At 37.4% G+C, this 19,966-nt stretch overlaps 1 protein-coding gene across 13 annotated transcripts in view; it reads right to left on the bottom strand.

Annotated features, from left to right (window-relative positions):
- Positions 1 to 19,966, bottom strand: part of agrn (agrin) — a 208,220-nt gene that overhangs the window by 68,600 nt on the left and 119,654 nt on the right. For all 13 annotated transcript variants that reach the window (XM_043224201.1, XM_043224202.1, XM_043224203.1 and 10 more), the window contains 3 exons: positions 12,414 to 12,638; positions 6,620 to 6,844; positions 4,330 to 4,536 (listed from right to left, as the gene is read on the bottom strand). In XM_043224201.1, coding sequence (XP_043080136.1) covers positions 4,330 to 4,536; positions 6,620 to 6,844; positions 12,414 to 12,638 — 657 coding nt within the window. The remainder of the gene's footprint in view (positions 1 to 4,329; positions 4,537 to 6,619; positions 6,845 to 12,413; positions 12,639 to 19,966) is intronic.

The raw sequence follows: 19,966 nt of genomic DNA, 5'->3' as shown, positions 1-19,966 counted from the left end.
TCTTCAATCTACTCGTCTAATTGGATTCATTACGCACATCTCACTAGGTCCTCCAAAGTTCAATGGGTGCTTAACTTGTTATTGTTTCTTTTTTTTTGAAAATTAAGAAAAAAAATCAAAGTTTATGCCGTTTTCAGCAAGAGATGCTAATCAAATAAATATGCAAATGATAAATATTAATCAGAGTGTGTTGTCACCTGGGGCGTTGATTCCCAGGCACCTCTTTTCACGGAGCTCTTGCTCAATGACATTGTCAGTAAGTCTGAGCCCATTGTTAGGCTTTATGAGTTACTGCCATGGGAACAGAGAGTCAGGCAGGCAGAGACAGAAAGCCGGTATATTCTGAGGGTCTGTTCACTACACACAAGCTATGAAACATCCTCCGGACTATAATGACAGCTGTGTATTTAGGTCAGCTTCATTTGCAGGATCCATCTTGCTCTGCTTAGAGAAACGGGCTGCTTTCTTTCCTTATCATTAGGAGTCCATTACTGCTGGCACACCCACCGAGTTATGGAGTTCTGAAATTACATTGGATGGAGCTGAGCCATGATAATGCGCAAAGATCATCATTCAAGGTCTCATAGACTTCAGACAGAGCCGACGCTGTATTTAATTTGATGTAAACTAAAATGAGTCTGTGAAGGACGGAAATAGCCCCTTGAATATATATTGTGCTGGAGTATACCTGGGTAGCGTTCATTCAACCACTGAAACCTGGAAAACTGATTACCGGTGGAAATAACACAAGTGTGGGGGAAATTGTGAAGAGAAGCACAGAACCTATTTTAACTTATCAACAAATTGTATATTATATATTGCATCTGATAATACCATATTCTACTGTATAGAACCACGATCATCACAGTACCATACAGGTATGTGACCCTGGAACACAAAACCACAAAAGTAGTATAGATATGTTCGTAACAATATCCAAAAAACACTTGTATGAGTCCTGTCCACAAAATGAGTGTTTTTTAGGATTCTGATTAAAAATCATGTTCCATTAAGATATTTTGTATATTTTAATTAGGTTTTTTTAATTGAGTTTGTTTTCTACATTTTTGATTAGTAATATGCATTGCTAAGAACTTAATTTGTACAACTATAAAGGCAATTATTTATTTCTTTTTTGCATTCTCAGATTCCAGATAACATGTTATTATATTTAAACAATTTATTATATTAAAGTATTAACCCATAGGACTGGTTTTGTGTTCCATATACAAAAAAAGTATTTAAACATATATATATATATATATATATATATATATATATATATATATATATATATATAGCATGAATGACAAAATAAAAAGCACATTCATCGCATCGTTGCAATGCTGCTCTACTTTACACCTGCAGCAAAAACCCTGCAAACTAAATATGAATATTCAATATAATCTCCCAACCCTGGAACTGTTATCCCTTTCCTTTTGTCACTCCTAAAATGACTTTGACACAGGTGTTCTTAGACTCATCTCACACATCCAAACAACAGACCGAAAAACCCACGCTGACATGAATAGGACCTGAACTCTCTATAAAACACCACATTTTAAAGCTCCATCAACAGAATGCAAGTAGACTTTCAGACAGTCTGGTCTTGTGTACCTTCAATCCTTTGTTCTCAATCTTTCTACTTTCACAGTGTTTTCTGTTTTCCGTACTCCTAAGGAAGTCTCTTGTTGACCTTTCTCAGTACTACACATTTCTTTGATTTCAGAGCGAATCGTCTCTCGCCGAAAGCTGCTGACACAGTGACCCAGCTCTGCTTGTCTCAGAAGACAACGGGAAGCAGATGAAACCATGTCAGAAACTGGAAAAAATACTGACATGCTCAGCGTTTGAAACGACTCCTGTACACATACAGCGTCTCTGCTATTGATTAACATGTGACAAGAGGCCCATTTAGAGGTTTTCCACTGCGGGAAAGGTGAGCTTTGTCACACTTGAGTGTCTTCTAAAGGACCGAAACGCACTTTAGTAAAACAAAGACTTCACTTGAGCCCTTGTCAGTATGAAGGCGATCTATAATACCCTCAGGAAGCTACTGTAACCGTTAGCACTCCTACTGCCAACATCTAATAGGAACATGCTAAAAAGCAAAACCTGAAAAAGTCTGGATAGATATAACAGAAAAAAAGAGAGAGAGAAAACAAAGAATGTGACAAAAGCAAAACAAGACGACCAAGCAGAGCAACTTTTTTTATGCATTTACACATCAAAACTGAGAGCAGGTGTCCAAAGCACAAGACTTTCGCTCATCAATGCTCCATATCTTCCTCGGCATGAAAGGCAGTCAGCCTGGCTCAGGTCCGCCACTGAGCTTTTGATGTTTAATTAATGTTCTGTTTGCGGAATATGCAAATGTAAATAAATGTATTAAAAAAACATACTGTAACTTGCCACCAGCGAAAGCCTGAAAGGACCAAAACATTTACTTTGTCAGAAATAATGAAATAAAGCCAAAGACACGAGCACTACTCCTCTTTACATGTTAATTTATGCATCTTTTCACTGAAGACTGGAAAACAATCCTAATGAGTCATAGAGGCTGATAGTGAGAAGAGAATAAAGAAGAGAGAAGGAGGGAAAAAAAGGAAAGATTCATCCAGCACTATAGTTGCCACATATGTGCTGCCAGGGAGTAGGACACACACAGCATTCAGAATAAATGAGAGGGATATTTCTGTACCGTTAAAATGCGCTCAAAATCTGAACCCTGCCAAAACAGCCCTGGATACACGTCCCATAATTAACACACTGTCCAGATCCTGTTTTTTCCTTTCAAGGTTTTTTTAATAACTGCTGCAATAATTTTGAGGTGTTTAAGGCGTTTTAGTTTAAAGTGGAGAGCGGCGCACAAAACAGGCAACCACTAAATTACTGTACTTGCAGAAAATGTATTTCTTGATTGTTTATGCAGTACATTTGCTAGATATTCCAGGTGAGCACTGCAAAAAATCATTTAATATTTTTGTTTCGTACAAAAAAAGGGAAATATTCATAAACAACTTTAGGACATTATTTATTTATTTTCTAAGAGAATTTAGTTATTCTTTAAAAAACAAGACAAGATATGTATTTTTACCTATTACTAACCAAAAAGCATCAAATACACTCTTGTGTTGTTAAACAAGTACAATTTAACCACAAAAGAACTGACTTTTTTTGGATATATTGCTACTACGGCCTTATGGGATGTCTAAATTGAGTGTCCAAATGTCCAATGGTAGCACATTTTACGGATGCAGGGGGTCATGCTGGTCACTATACTGCTTCTTATATACTGTATCAGAGGGAATACGCACTACAACTCAAGGGAGAGTGCCAAAGGTATGTCACGCAAGTGCGCAAACGTTTCAAGTAACGCAAGCCCATAAACTTTTTTTTTCTATGCCAAGTCTTCAATCTTCACTGAGCTATTTAGTGCTTTTCATTTTGAACGGCAGCATATAGCTTTAGCAGCATATAGTTTTCCGCTGCCAGGATACTTTAGTAATGCCAGGATACTTTAAATATGGGAGTTTTAACATTTGCGTACTTGCATAGATTTTGTTTCTATCCTTAAGCATAACAGAGAAACTAACATAGCTCCTATCAAGGGGGCTATATGCATGCATTCATGCAAAACAGTAGCGGGGCAACAACAGGGACAGAACGACTGGGAAGCAATCGAAAAAAAAAGAGCTCCATGTCCTCACTTCCCTTCCAAATAGTGCCATGAGGACTGGAGCTGCAGAGAGGGCCACTCCAACCATCCTCCATCACGCAAACAAACACAAGAGACAGAGACAAAGAGGTACAGGTAGACAAAAAAGACATCAAACCAGCCCTTTGAGGGCCCCCTGAAGGAGACCGACAGGTCAGAATTCCAATAAGAAAGGTCAGAGGTTGAACTCTTCCCCGCTCGCAACGAGTGGTGTGTCCGGAGGTGGCCCTGAGCAGACGTCACACGGACAAAGACAGACAGAGAGACACACTGGAACAGAAAAAACAGTTTAAAGACAGCCAAAAAAGGACATAAAAGGACAAAGGGGGAAATGACGAGACATTTGAACATGGAAGGACTGGCGTGGATGACTGGCACTGGAGGGGTGACGACATGAATGAAACATGAAGTCAGCGTTTCATGTGTCATCAGAGCTGATGGCAGAATGAGAACGGCGTGGAAATGAAAGAGAATGAGCACCTTCCACAAGAGTTTCCCGCAGGACACAACCAAACACAAGCACACATACAATGCTAATTAAACAATCTATTCCGCTAACGTAAAGTTACAAGAACACACAGAAAACCTATTGCGCAATTCTCCACACTCACCACAGGGCCCTTGTTGCTTGATGGGTATGTTTGTTTCGGTCCGGCACTCTTCCAGTTTCCTCTCGCAGTCGTTGGGGTATGTCTTTCCGTCCTTTCCACACAGGGGCTTGTACGTGCCGTCACATTGTATGGGGTCACAGGAACATCGAAACTCTCCGTTTTCCAGCAAACACATGGCGTTGAAGTTACAACCGTTCGGGCAGCCCCCTATAGACCAGAGACACACGTATACATGCATGATCAATGTGAAGAACGGCAGTAACCGTCCTGGTGATAATCAACATTGACTGGAGGCGTCTCTTTTTCTCTCTCGCTCAATCAGACATCGGATATTGACTTGCTCAGGGGTTTTGAATTAATTACCATGTCTGATTATTTAATCAATTATCTAATTCCATTCAGATTGATTTAGGGTGTTTTTTTCCCACTCAGAGTTGTGTTAAGCTGTCACAGACGGGCCGTGGCGGTGTGTAATTACAGCAGCCTTTCATCTGTTTGAGAAAATTAAGAGACCTATTATGTTATTGTACAATCTGAGCTTGATTTATGTTTGATTGCGTTATCCAACCTATCTTTAAGGATGTGACACACATGCTGATAAAAGTGGACTCACTGGAAGCTATAGGAATGGAAGTGGAATTTCGTGAACTACATGAAACAGCTTTTACAACCCGATTGCTTCCACAGTGTGACGTATTTGTGAGTAAAAAGAATATTTAATGAGATAAAATCTAGGGCAAGACTTGATTTAATCCATCGGGAATCATTTGGACTGAAAACTGGGAGTTCCACATTAGAACGGACCTATGAAATATTGCTGAGAAGAATTTCACTTCTGAAACACTGCTGGTGTTGTGCAATATCTGTGACACTACTTCATGTCATTCCAAAAATGTACCAAGCTATCACAATATTTTGTTCTAACTAATGTAAACTGAAAAAAGCCTTTCTTAGCTAGTTAGCACTGTGCTATGCTAGTAGGCTAAAATACAGTTAAACCACATATTACAGAAGTAAAAAAAATGGAAGGTGACCAGAAACGAGACAATTAAATATTACACATTTTTGCGCCTTTATTTATCCTTTAGTTAGCAAACTAACAGCAAAGCCCTGCTGGAAAAAAAACAGCAGCATATGCTGGTTAGGTATGTTTTGAAGCTGGGATGCTGGTTTAAGCTGGTCCTTTGCTGGCTTTGAACAGCAACATGCTCCATCTGGAATTGAAAACTGGCTGCCTAAAAAACAGTTTGCAGTTGATTATAGAGGACTACTTCTCTCTTAATATGATGCTGGTGTACATCAGTCACTTATTCATACCCCCTTTGGTAATTTGTAATGTCTGGTCAAAAATGTAGCATTATCACAATGAAAGTCTAGCCTTTCTTAGTCAGTTAGTACTATGTTAAGAAAGTAGGCTAAGCCGTTGGCTAGCTAACAAAATATTATCCACGGTAAAGATGGTCAGACTGAACTTTCCATTGCTTAGAATTTAGAATTCAGTTCGCAGCTAAGCCAACTAGCATAGCATATTAACTGTTGAAGGAAGACTTTTGATCGCAATAACCTGATACATGTTTGATCTAAATAAAAAGGAATTCAAACAACTTCATCTACTTTGAGGTTTTGAGATACAGAGACTGAAGATCACGTTCACTCTTAAATGTAGCTCAATGTAAGTGCTTATATTTTTAAATAAAAATTTGCAAATAGCATGTATAACACTAATGATGTAAGTTATCCATTTTGATTCACGTATTGACTGAGCAGATCCCAAACACGTGTTAACATGCTAGACATGTATCTAGCCGAGTAAGACATTCGTCGGAGACAAATGCTATTGTTTCTGGAGTACCGACACAGAAACAGTTGCTCTGTACTGGGACAACAGTGGCCCACAAATAACACCGCTATCGCTCACGGCACAAACACAGTTCAGACACAGGCACACACACATACACACTAAGCCACTGTTCACGCACTATCACAGCTGAACACACACTCTCTCTGCGCTTTGCCACAGGGCTTCAGAGCGAAGCAGGGACGATCTTTTCATCACCCGTGAAGATACAGTCTTGCCACAATACACCTGCCAGAGCCCGACAGGCAAATTGGATTTGTGGAGATTGGTATCGTGTAGGCATGACAGTACTGCTAACCTGACTTAATTTGTCCAGAGCCTCCTCACCGCAGCCATGACAAAATAAATCAAATGCGGCCGTAGGGCTCCTTTATCAGACACAAGCACGAGCTCCTGGGAGTCTGTGACATCTCTGCTTATGGAGGAACTCACCTTTCTCCTTGCAGCTGCCTGAAGAAACCTTCTTGAGCTCCAGGTTGTTCTGCAGGGCCGTCCGCTCCATCTGACACTCGCTAGCGTAAGTGTGGCCATCGCTGGCGCAGATGGGCGTTGTGTCAGGGGGGCAGGAATCGGCTGGGGCAAAGGTAAACTGCTTGTAGGTCTTTGGGTTCACCCGGCAGGCCACACTCAAGCTGTTCAGAGTGTCACTGCAAGGATCTGAGGACAAGAGTGGAAAAAATATGTCAGACCCAGATAGATTTCATTGCATTTTGTTGATATTGCGTTGTAATCTAAATCTAAATGTTACCAAATACTATAGCTTTCATTGTGTTTTTATTTTGGCATTAGTTAGTATGCTAACAGCTTAACCTATTAGCATAGCAATGATCTCTTGATTAGCAATACCATCCTATATTTTTTTGAGACATTTGGGGGATACAATCTTGCACAACACCGTCATCGTGATTAAATTTATTGGGCCTTTTTGTCACTATTATAGGAAAGGGGAGATGAGATAAGAGGCAAATTTATTCATAAAAAATTAATTAAAAAATCCTTAGTTGGATGCAGTTTTTGGAAGTGAAAAGAATGTATAATTTACACTAAACAACTGTAAATTGACATTCACAGTATTCCCTGCATTGCATTAAAAATCTTACGTTTTACAATGTTACAAAACAGATTTTAGTACTTCCATAGATTGGCAAATTAACATTATACCAGTTAAAATTACGATGTTACGATGAAATTGCTACCAATTTTTTTTTCTACCAAGGATTTGGCATCCACAGTTCGATTTTACTGAATTGTTTTACAGTGTAACACAACATGGCTTTATAACAGAAAAGGTAAATCCGCAATGTTATAAAGCTAGACTGAAACAAAACAGAAGAACTGTTGAATAAAGTTGATATTTTTGTTCTGTATAAACAATATTCTTGCAGCTTTGTAACTTTACAGTTGAACTGCTGATATCACATGAATTATTTTAACAATGTATTTACAATACAATTATCTTTCTGGGCTTGAATGTGATAGTTGGGTGTCTGGCCATGTAGGCAGAAAGCTCTCAAATTTGATTAAAAATATCTTCATTTGTGTCCTGAAGATGAATGAATTTTCATTTTTGGGTTAACAATCTCTTTAATCAAACTGAAATGGTATCTGAGCACATGACCACTACTCTACAGCAACAATGCCATTTTTTTGACTAGAATGTTCTTCTTTTTCAAAGCGTCTTCTAGGCACTATTGATGGAGCTGTTGTCAGTGGCGTGTCATTTATTGAGAAGAAATACTGAAATGTGAAAAGATAAGGGTGACAGCTGACGGTGCGGGAGTGATGAGTATGTGGGAGCTGATGGGTCTTTGTGGCTGCAGGGGGCTCCGGGCCCTGGCCCTGTATGGCAAGATCATAATTGTAATAGAAATGCCATGATGGTTATTGAAATAAGTGTGACAGTTTCCCCAGCCTCCACAGTTTTCAGAAACAAGTCGACACAAAGGACTTATCAGCCGGTGTCGTGCTAAGACAATGCTGAGCCGCGAGCGAGTCGCACAATCACGGGAGAGAAAGCAGCACGGAGACAGAGAGAAAAAAAGACAAGAGAGACAGAGACAGAAAGGACAGAGGAAATTAGACAAGAAAGACAAAACACGTAAACAAAACAAAGAACGAGAGGAGAGGAAGAACACAGGCGAATAAAGAGAACAAGAAAAGGGAACAAAATAAGCGGGAAATGAAGACAAAGCCGCAGAGATAGAGAGACATCATGAAAGCAAATAACACACAGATGGACACATGCATACTAGGCCTGTATAAAATGACACATTTCAGAACCAGCAGAATCAACAGTGGCTTTTTCCTGAACGACTAGTCAACTAATTAGGCTACAAACTGACTAGTCAGCTACCAACCCAGCCTGAATGCACACTAAACTCATATTCACAGAAATAAAAAAATAAATTGAGTATTTTCTCATTTAAATATATTTGTTACAATATATAAACATATTGTAGAAACTTAATTTCCTGTAAAGCTGCTTTGCAATGATTTGCATTGCAAAAGGGTCTACATAAATAAATTAAATTAATCAAATCGTTTCACAAAAAATAACAAGAAAATAAAATTACTTATCAAAAATAACGATAGTTGTATTTGAAGTAAATGCATCATCTTGTTAGGCTGTTTAGATGTGTTTCCCCTTTCCTTTTTCTTTATTTTTGTTTCTCAAAAATTGATCATCTCAAATAATAATTTATGGACACGGTCCATTAACCTACACTAAATAAATGCACATCCTAAATGCATAAAATATTTTTGAGAAACAAGACAACAATTATTTCTAATACCACACAACAACAACAACAACAACACATACATTCCCTCCTCACATAAATTTATAGCATGATAAATTATTTATTTATAAATGTTATCGTTATTAGCTATTATGTGCAGTTACATATCATACAACAGAACATTTATAAATGCCATTGTCTTGATTCAAATGTAATTATGCCAAAGCTAAATAAACGCATCCTAAACGCACGCATATCAAACTCAATAATTCTAGGGCTCTGAATTAAAAACAAATATACAAGCATTAAGCGTAAAAGCCTAGGGAGAGAAGTGGGCCGACAGAAAGTGTTGCTGCCAGGTCAGGGACTGGTGTATACGAACACAATAATAGGACGACTCTCAAAGGAGGGGAGTATGGAGCTCGACCAAAAGGGTCCAGCACAATGCGGGCAGAGTCTCCAACAACATCTCGCCGCGCAAGCCAGCCATTACCACTGGAGAAACCATTAGCTCCCATTAAAAGAGGCCGGCTGGAGCCAGCATTCAGTATATCGCTGCCTAACAGTGCCATGCAGGGGTGGCTGTAATTAGCCAGGCACACCGAGCCCCGCTCCAGCAGGGAGTGTGTATGAGGCCGCTCCATTAGTCCAGACCCTGTATCTGTGTGCCTGACAGTTGCTGGCCAAGACCTTAATGCATGTGTTGGAGAAACATTAGCTGTAGCCACGGTTTACGGGAATGAATGTGTATACAGAGCCGGCCAAAAATGTGTCGAAGTGTGCTTTGAAATAACAGTGGCCCATATCCTGCTGTACGATTGATTGCGGGTTTGTTTGTTTTGTTCCTCAATTTTCTGTGTTGCAACACGGCAGGATTTTTTAAACATTTTTTAGAAAGTGTATACTCAATAAATTTACTTGAGATGCCAAAATAATGTTTTTGGGGATGTTTGGATGTGTTTTCACAAATCAAAACGACATGAAATGAGTATGCTTTTTTTTTGGTAATATTTATATTTATATTTATTATATTTATTTAATAATTAGTCTTCTAAGGAAAACAAGACAAAATAAAAATAATTATTTTGTTTAAAGAGTAAATTTGATGCCATATTTGGCATGTTTTCAAATGTTTTGCTAAAAAATAAATAATTACATAAATTAAAAAAGCTTACTAAGTAAATGCATATTTTAAGCATGTTTTGACATTTTTGAAAAACAAACAAACAAAGAAACAAAAAGGCTATTTTTATTAATAAAGTAAGCCAGTCTTATTTTAGGGATGTTTGAACATTTCTTCCCTTAAAAAAAGAATTTGAATAAAATATTTATTAATATTGCTGAGATTATTTTCTTAGTTTTTAGGATGTTTAAATGTTTTCCTAAAAAAACACCCAGTAGAGACACAATCTTTTAAAAATGGTTCTAAATGGTTATAAGTGTTTTCTTAGAGAACAGACATGAAATAATGTTTATTTTGCTTCACAAGTAAACTGATTCTCTTTTAAAGATGTTAAGACGTTTTCTTGCAAAACCAAAATAAAGATTCTGTTACTCAAATAAATATATGTTAATGTGTCTTATTTTTTATTTTATTTGTGCTGACTGATTTAGAGTCAGTCACCTCAAGGATGGTGTCTCTAAGTTAGATTTAGAGTTGCTGTCTGTCCTTCCTTGGTGCTTTGCACTCTCGGGGGGTTAAAATGAAAGACACTCTCCCAAGAGCCACGGAGGAACATACTCCACAAGTCCTCTGGGACCCGAGGCATTCATCCAGTCCTGCCGCCCAGAGAGCCATCATTTACAAGAGGTGACTTCCCTCTGAGTCTGTCTGCTTTGCTCTGCCGCAGGAAACACCACAATGTCACACACCCCAGACAAGACACAAGACTTGCTTTCAGATAGTTTAGAAAAACACAGCCAAAATCATCTTCTAAACCGGTATTTTTGTCATATATACTGTATATATATATATATATATATATATATATATATATATAATCAACATTTATAAAACACTTGAGAAGCGAACCCACACATACATAATGAAACTTGTTTTCAGAGAAAATATTTTATATTTTCAATTACATTTATGTTTCAAACCCCATGGACAAAAACCTCTCTAACTTTTGTTAGATTTGTGCATTGGAAGAATTCCAACGACAATGAAGTGAGAAAAATAAACCTAATTTTAAGACAAACTCTCTGAAAACAAGTCTCACTATTCTATGCATTTTAGCTCTAAGTAATTTGATCTTTTTAACTAAAAAACAAGGCAAAAGTACAGATTAAGAAGATGATTCTTTTGCAGAACAGAGGATGTAGATTTTTAACAAGAGTACAGTGTTGTTCTGTAAGAAAAATGGCAAGGAGGAGTGTTTGATCTTCATGAAACACCAAGGAAACAAGTGAAAATGATCTAATGATCATCCTCTGAGAGTTCAGGGTACGGTAGAGCAAATACATACAGACAAATGAAAGCAGGTCTTAACCTGCTGGAACTTTCCAAACATGCCAGTCTGTGGGGCGCTTTATTGACTTCTCTTAAAAATATGAATGTGTCCAGACTTCATCATAGAGTACAGACGAATAAAAGAGATCAAAATAAAACTCTGAAATGTCAGAGAGGGGCGGAATAAGCTGAAAAAGAATCTGACAGCTCGTCAGGCAGCGTGGAAGGGAAATGTCATTAGGCAGTCCAGGGTGGGAAGGGGGCTTTTCATGAACGACGCTCTGTCCTCATGACTCAAACTCCCAACTAACATGAAACAGCCAGGATTTAATCAAAGAAGGAGAGCTCAAAAATCCAGACAGAATGGAGAAGTGTTATGTGACGGGAGCTTTCAGCAGAATAATTGATCTGTTACATTTTTTACTCAAAATTCATCCATAATACTCTTTAACAAGCATTCAGATTCCAAAATCACATTGGAAATAACGTACTGTAATGCAAGTGATGTATTGCAAAACCAGATATAATCTTAATTTTTTAAAGCCCTCACTGATTCTCAGTGGTTTCAAGTAATAGAACAAAAAATTATTAAATTTAATTAAATTAAATACATTATGTCGAAGTTATTTTTCTTATTTTATCTTTGTTATTTAAATAAATAATAATAATAAATTATTAAATAATATAATATTAATATAAAATAATATAATATAATAAATTACTTTATATTATGCTTACAAAATATAAAATTATAAATAATAGTATTAGCATTATGTAAATAATAAGTAATAACATTACATATATATATATATATATATATATATATATATATATATATATATATATATATATATATATATATATATGTGTGAATAATATAAACAGTAATAATTTCAATCAAAAATCATTTTGATATTTTTAATATATAATTACTATATTACTTTTATTTTCATTATTAATGTAATATAAACAAAAGTACACGTGATAATCACATAAACAGAATGCTCGTGACTATTTAAAGGCTGCAGAGACTCACCGCAGCGGCCTTGGTGATGCACGCGGACGTTCTTCTGAGTGGCGCAGGCTTTCATGTTGAGCTCACATTCGCTTTGGTAGTCCAGGCCATCGCTGCCGCACACCACGTGCTTGGGGACGTTCTCGCAACTCAGAGGACACATGCACTTGGCGGACAGACCGTCAGATGACTGGATGCAGGTGCTGCCAAAGCTACAGGTCACCTCACTGCATGGGTCCTTCAGGGCTGAAAAACAAGGAAAAGTGAAAAAGTGAGCGCAGAAAACGCCTGAATAGCATTTGACAACATAATCTGAGACGAAGTGGCTCTCTGTGTGTTGCTACGCGGTTGCTTGGTTTTTAAGTTTCATAAAGTACAGAGGCAGTTTCGAGCCAAAGTTTAACATTAATGTTAGCACAAATTACATGATGTACCGTCGGTCGTGTTCGGATAATTGGTTAGCTGCTTGTCATGTTCACACTATAAAGTCTGTTTAAGGTGGGAGTTCACGGGTGAGCTCCAAACATGAACCCTATTACTGAGATAAGATTGGGTTAAAATGAGGCACGGTCTCCCAGCACCTCCACACGGCTCAGACGTGCCCCGTGTCGATACAGATGGCAGAGTGAAGTGGCTTAACCCGGGCTGAAGAACAGCTCAGTGCCCCAGACTTGAATATTCGGTCACAGCTGGGTGGGTGTACAAACAAGTCACTCTAATTCACCACGGACCATTTCAAGCAAGCTTTGCATTCACAAAACATTCTCAATTGCTATGCTTCAGCGTACCCGTCCTTATGCTGGAGGGACCTAATCAGCTTTTTTCACTCTAAAAATAAGAAAGCCACATTTCTTTTCTGCAAAAGACTTTGTCTATTTCTTATTAAACATTCCACCGCTCAGGAATGAAGTTGAAGAAATGATTCACGCAAAAATTTTATTTATGTCATCTTTTACTTCTTTTACATCTTTTACCGTTCCAAACCTGACACGAACAGATCTTAAATCCTGGCTGCTCTCTTTTATGTAGTCAAAGTGAACTGGGGCTGTCAAGTTTCAAAACAAAATGACAAAAAACGGTCTTAAAAATATCATAAGCGGTCCATTTGACTCAAGCATTATATTTCAAGCACAAGTATATTTAAGCCCTATGATAAGTTTGTCTGATGAATAGACTGAAATTTAGAAGCATAAACAAATCAAACATTTGAATCAGATTTTGCCACTGAATCAGTATTATGTATTGTAGTATTAATTATATACTTATATATTGTAATTAATAATATTGGTAACACTTATTCAGTATTAACCTATAGTTAGTAAGGTAGTTGTTAAGTTTAGGTATTGGTTAGGATCAGGGATGTAGAATAAGGTCATGTAGAATAAGGCAGTAATAAGGGCTTAAATATCACTAATGAATGGCTAATATTCTAGCAGTATACATGCTAATAAGCAACTAGTTAGGAGACCCTAAAATAAATATATATATTTTCATATTTAAATTTTTGATGTTAATTTTAGTAATGTACTTTTGGCATGTTTATTCATTTTTTTAGTAATGTGCTAATGCAATCTTTTTTTTAAATTTAAATTATTTACTTTTTTGTTTTAGTACTTTTAACTTCTAACAGAACTTATTTTATTTTAAGTATTTAATTAAATAATTTTAATTATAACAATATTCTAACTGTATTATTCCAGCTTAATTTCAATTAACAAAAACAATTATATTAGTTTTAGTCAGTAACAACACCGCGGCAAATCAACCGCCGCAAAACCAAACGGATGATTTCTTAACACCAAAAATACAGTTAACAAGAACTCAAATTCTGTTCATCAGAAAGCTATCGCATGAAATTTTGAACAAAGCACACAAAACATGAACCACTTTCACAATTTTTTAACGATTCACTTGCGTGCTTTTTGAAGCTCAAAAGCCTCCCTCGCCATAACCAGCATACCCTTCAAAATTTCTCCTGTTTGATTATGCTGGAAGAAAAAAAAAAAGTCTGGAATGACATTAAGTGTGAGTAAATGATGAACTAATCCCTTAATTCTACATAAATGAGAAAGGTGGAAGTTTTCATTTGCAATACACCAGGGCGATTTAACTGGAATGAATACATATCTGTTTCTGATACTCACAGGAACCATCTGATTATTATCATTATTATTTAGATGATGCATATTCATGAGGCATTGACAAACACGGAGATGCTGAAGAGTGAACGCGGCGTGTCACTTCAGAGAGGGCTAGTTTCATTTCCGACTGTCCCCACACGCTCTTAATTCACTCTCACTATCTCCGTCCCTGTTTTCACCTCCGCCGTGCGTCATATCAGCCTCCAGTCTCCTCTATCATTTGAGGGTTTTACTTTGTGTAAATCTGTTAAGAGAACCCACTTGTTTAATTAAAGGTTTGTGGCTGTCTCCAAGGACCTCGCTCCACTTTTGCAGCGTGACACGCACACACAAACCCACTCGCACGCATGTGATAAACCTGGCAAGCGGCATCGTAAGGATGAGATCAGTGGCGCTTTCGTGTGTTGTGTGATCAAAGCGTTCATTCTCTTTTCCTCCTCCCTCTCTTTCTCTCTCTAAAAAAAGACGACTGTGCCTCCCTCGTCTTTGCACGTCTGAACCTCGCACTTCATCAGCCTGGGCTCGCTAACTAACCAACCACTCGCACTTCCAAAAAACTCATTGTGAATGTTTGTGTGGAGGAAGTGCTAGCACACAGACAACAGCCACATACGGGTCGTGTTTTACACTTTGTAGAGATGCCGAATTAAGAAAAGTTGAGAGATACGTTGGTATCCACGAATCTAGAATAGACTATTTTTTTCCTTTCGTAAAAAAAAAAAAAAAAAAACGATTAATTGCATCCAAAGTTTTTGGTTATGTAATATATATGACCTTGGACCACAAAACCAGTCTTCAGTCGATGGGGTACATTTGTAGCAATAGCCAAAAATACGTTGTATGGGTGAAAAAATTGTTGATTATTCTTTAATGCCGAAACTCATTGAGATATTACGTGAAGATCATGAACTTCATTTGGACAATTTTAAAAATTATTTTCTCAGTATTTATTTTTTTTCAAATAGTCGTATATCGGCCAAATATTTTAAAACCATACATTAATTGAAGTCTCAGTTTCAAAAAAATGGTTTTGTGGTCCAGGGTCATATATGTGTATGTCATGTGTATATTTATTATGTATATATTAATACACACACATGCACATATACTGTATATTTAAGAAAAATAGTCACTTATTAGCATGCCTATTAATAAAATATTGGCTATTTATTATTAATTACAAAGCACTCACAAAGGACAGCCTTACTAACTATTATAAAGCAGCAAATTAAAAGTTTCTGAGTAATGGTTTACTAATAGAGAGAAGTGTGTAATACAATACTATTTGAATAATTTACCAATTTATTAGGCCCTTAGATGTTGAGAACTACTTTGTAATATGACCATATATGTAGAAAAAGCCAAACGTAATGTACATGTGAAAAGTGACACTATCATTTTTAATGCTAAAAACTACTATTATTATAAATATAAATACAAATATTTTATTGTATTTAATAATATTTGAATATATTAATATTTAAACTGCATTTTATTTAATTTAATTAAAAAAATAATTCAAATGAGAAAATCATTTATTTAATTCCATATGATTCATCCCTAACATGTTGCAAATTGCGACCCCTCTCTCGCCTATGCAGTTTTATTTTTTCCCTAAAATGATAAACAAGTCTGTTCAGTCTATGATGGCCTTTGAGACGGGCTGACGCATTCCGGTACTTTCCTCATTCTCACAGTCATAACTAATGGCAGCTGAGCTCTGACTCATTACTTCTGCTTCGACAGATTGGCCTCATCCCCAAAAGCCTGCCTCTAAGACATCTGATTTCATCAGTCTGATGTAAAGCGGTTCTTTAAATCAGTTCTGATGTGTCTGTCAGGAAGTACACACTGAGAAGAGTCCGACGATCCGCATAACCAGCTTCCTTTTCCGTGGCGCTCTGTTTGTTTTGTGACAGTACGCAGAATTGGCTCCGCGAACCCATTAAATAACAGTTGGCGCTTTTCCACCTATTGTCGCAGAGAGTTGATGAGCGTCGAGAAAAAAGACAAGCTGATTAAAATGCAAAAGGCCGCTCGGGTATAAGGTGCGTACGCGGCTCTCCGCTGTGTTTGCACAGAGAAGATGCCCTCTCAGGCTGAGACAAGCAGGCAAATTGCCTGTTAGAATGTGACCGGTGTCGCAAGCCGAGAGGCTACGAACCGCTGGGGTCGCAACAGAGATGAGCCGTTTCCTCCTTGTGCTTTAGTGCTCATTTTCAAGGATAGAAATACAGTATCCTGAGGAAAGAGTGGGAGTCTATAGTTACCTATTGATGAACTGGAAATGTCTCTCGCAGCCAATTAGCTGCTCTCCTCCAGCTCTGAAGAGGTTAGGACAGGAAGAAAAGTAGGAAATAATAGGACCTATACAACGAACTAATAAGGCATAAACAGAGTGAGAGGAAGTCGAGACAGCGAGGAAGCTTCCACTGATCCGCCTTTCAGACAGTGCTGTGATAATGTGTTAGTGCTGGATGTATTAATGCGTAATGCGCGCGGGGAGCTGTCATCGGCCGCTACGTGATCCTGACGGGATCGGCTCGGCACAACCCGCCCCGCACCACGAGCCCCGGGCACCCTCTCCAGCGTGACAGAAGATGTATGTGTATGTATGAGCGTGTGTATGTGTTAAGGAGGCTAGAGAAGAGCTGGGGGTGGTGTCGCTCTCATTTCCTCGGGTTGTTATGGATTCAACAAAAGTGAACCACTGTCAGTATTTGGTGGCATAATAGCACCAAAAAATGGTAAAAATTTATGTTACATGATGCTATTTTTAAAATGGCTGGTTAGCATCCACTAGACCTCCACCTGTATAGATCTGCTAAAGGTTATTATACGTATATGCTACTTGTGAAGCAGAAGTCTTAAATATGCACAGCACCATATCTACATATGTACTGGCCATGGCATGTTCCTGTACTTGCTTTGCAGCAATAGCAATAATCTACAACTTCAGCAATAAACAAAATAGGCAGAAACCAAATACATTAACAATGCCATATCCATTGCCATACTACAGTCTTTCAAGAGTTGTCGTGATAGAAATTGATATTTGAAACAAAACACTATTCTCTGGTGAGGTTCGCTGAAGTTCTCCAATGATTTTGTCCAGATAAACTCCACCTCTTTCTTACAAACAACCTCAAGCTTGCATCAAATCCAATCAAAAACCAATGAACTAAACTAAGTCTTCACTGACGTTTACAGATTGGTTGCATTTGCTCACATAGTTTCACCCTTTGAATTCTGACATTACTATTATTTTATTTATTTTTGTCCATAATATTCAAAATATTCACTTGTATTCAACACAGAATAAGGTCTACAAAGCCTAAAAGAAACCAAGCATTCATGTCTTTGCCAGATTTACTGTAATGCATCAGTGGCAAAAACTGGAAGAGTCCAAAAAAATGAAGCTGAACCTCCACAGATGACCTCCAAACCAAGAGTCTGCTGTTGTCATCCCTCACACGGCGAGATGATTTGTTCTTTTGATGTATTTCTTCAAAGGGCTTATTTGACTGCAGCTGTCTTCCTTTTTTTGCACGCCTCAGTGTTGCCCTTGGATAAAGAAAATTAGGCACAAAAATGGATAATACACATCTTTTTGTGGTTGAATTCAAAGGCCAGGAACTCCTGTTCTCCCGCGATAGCTGTCAGTGTGCATACTTGTGTAGCATTCCCGAGGTGAGCCACTCCTGACCTCAGGCCTGTGAAGACACAGAGGTAACATCACGGGCAAAACCAGCAGGACGACATTAGCTCACGGGTTTAATACACTACCAAACACGTCTATCAGAGGCAAGGTTTATCTCCTGTGAGCTTTAGCGCGTTAACTCAATGCAGTGCACAGCAAATACTAGCACAGGCTTCAGATAGCAGCCTAAGACTGGATTTAATTCAGCACGTGTGCGTTCAGTATGCAAAATACAAATCTATGCATCCACACGACTGGAAAGAGATCACAATCTAGATTAATTCAAACATAATCCCTGCTTCTATAGCCTGCTAAAAAGTGATATGTAATTACGTTCAAGAGGTGTGTATATATATATATATATATATATATATATATATATATATATATATAAGTAGAAAATAATTATTTTTAAAAATATAAAGAATTCTCGAAGTGAAAACTGGAGGTATACAGAAAAAAAAAAAAAAAAAAAAAAACGAAAAAGTGAATAGGGCTAGTCTATTGGTTTTCAATATGGTTTTCAATATGGATAGATTACTTACATATCCTGGTCCATTACTGATTACAAATGACAAATGACAAATTACATAACGAAAAATGAAGTTAGTAATAATCTGTTGGATAGATTTTGTAGGTAGTTGCTACAATGTTCTGGGTAGTTGCTAGGTGGTGCAAGGTCAAAAGAGCACAGTCTCATGCTCTATAATTTTCTGATCTTTAAAAACACTTCTGGTTTTTCCAACAGTTCAAGTCTATTGTATATTCTTGCCTGTTGTTCCATCTGCCAAGTGAAAATCATATCTGGCGGCTTACAGAAGTAACAGCACACCTCATAAAGTTGCAAGATAGGAGGTGTAATTTATAATTCATTTCCTTAGCACAAACAATGTGGGTCGAGATACATTTTGAAGTTTAATACTTAATGTTAGGGGTTTGTTAAAATTCCCACGTAGAAGCGGTAGTGGTCTAATAGCGATATCTTTTTCAGCAAGCAAAACTAATTAACAATAGCAAGGCTCAAGCAGGCTCTACACTCCAACAGAAACAGGTCACCAGATTTAAAGTGACTGCTTTGGGATTTTCAGGAGGTCAAAGTTTAATGATAGTGGGCAAAGAAAAGGGCAAGAAACCTTATTTTGCAGGCTACATACAGCTTAGATAATGATCTTTCTCCACACTGCTCTCTGTTACTGCAGTGCTCAAACGTAATGACAAAGATGGAATTGTTTGTTTTGGCTAAAAGCAATATCCTAAAAAAAAAAAAAAAAAATGTTTTCTTTTTTTTTCTTTCAAACAAATTTTGAGTACAATCAGCAAGCACATTTGACGCTAATCATTTTCTTTTCCTTCAAGCAAGCCCTTTCAAACACACACACACACATTTATCAGCTGGTATTCATGTGTTCTGCAAGTTGATAATATACAGTCTGTCGGGAGAGACGGAATTAGATTTTCAAGTGGTTTAGTAGCTCCAGACAACAAAATGTGAATACCCAGAAAGCATTAAAACAGCAAATATATATATATATATATATATATACACACACATACATTTTTATTTTATTTATTTTTTTAAGTTCAATGTTCATTGCGCACGTGGTTTTGGAGTGACAGTTAATGCAACTCTGGAACAGAGATCAGCAGCCATTACTTTAATAATATTACAATTAAAATTGTGCATGATCGGATTACAATTACTTTTTTACAAATTACAAATAGCAGCTAGTTCA

This window comes from Puntigrus tetrazona, chromosome 23, assembly GCF_018831695.1.
Source record: "Puntigrus tetrazona isolate hp1 chromosome 23, ASM1883169v1, whole genome shotgun sequence".
In the NCBI taxonomy this organism is placed as follows: Eukaryota; Metazoa; Chordata; class Actinopteri; order Cypriniformes; family Cyprinidae; genus Puntigrus; species Puntigrus tetrazona.
This window is presented reverse-complemented; position numbering and strand designations above follow the sequence as displayed.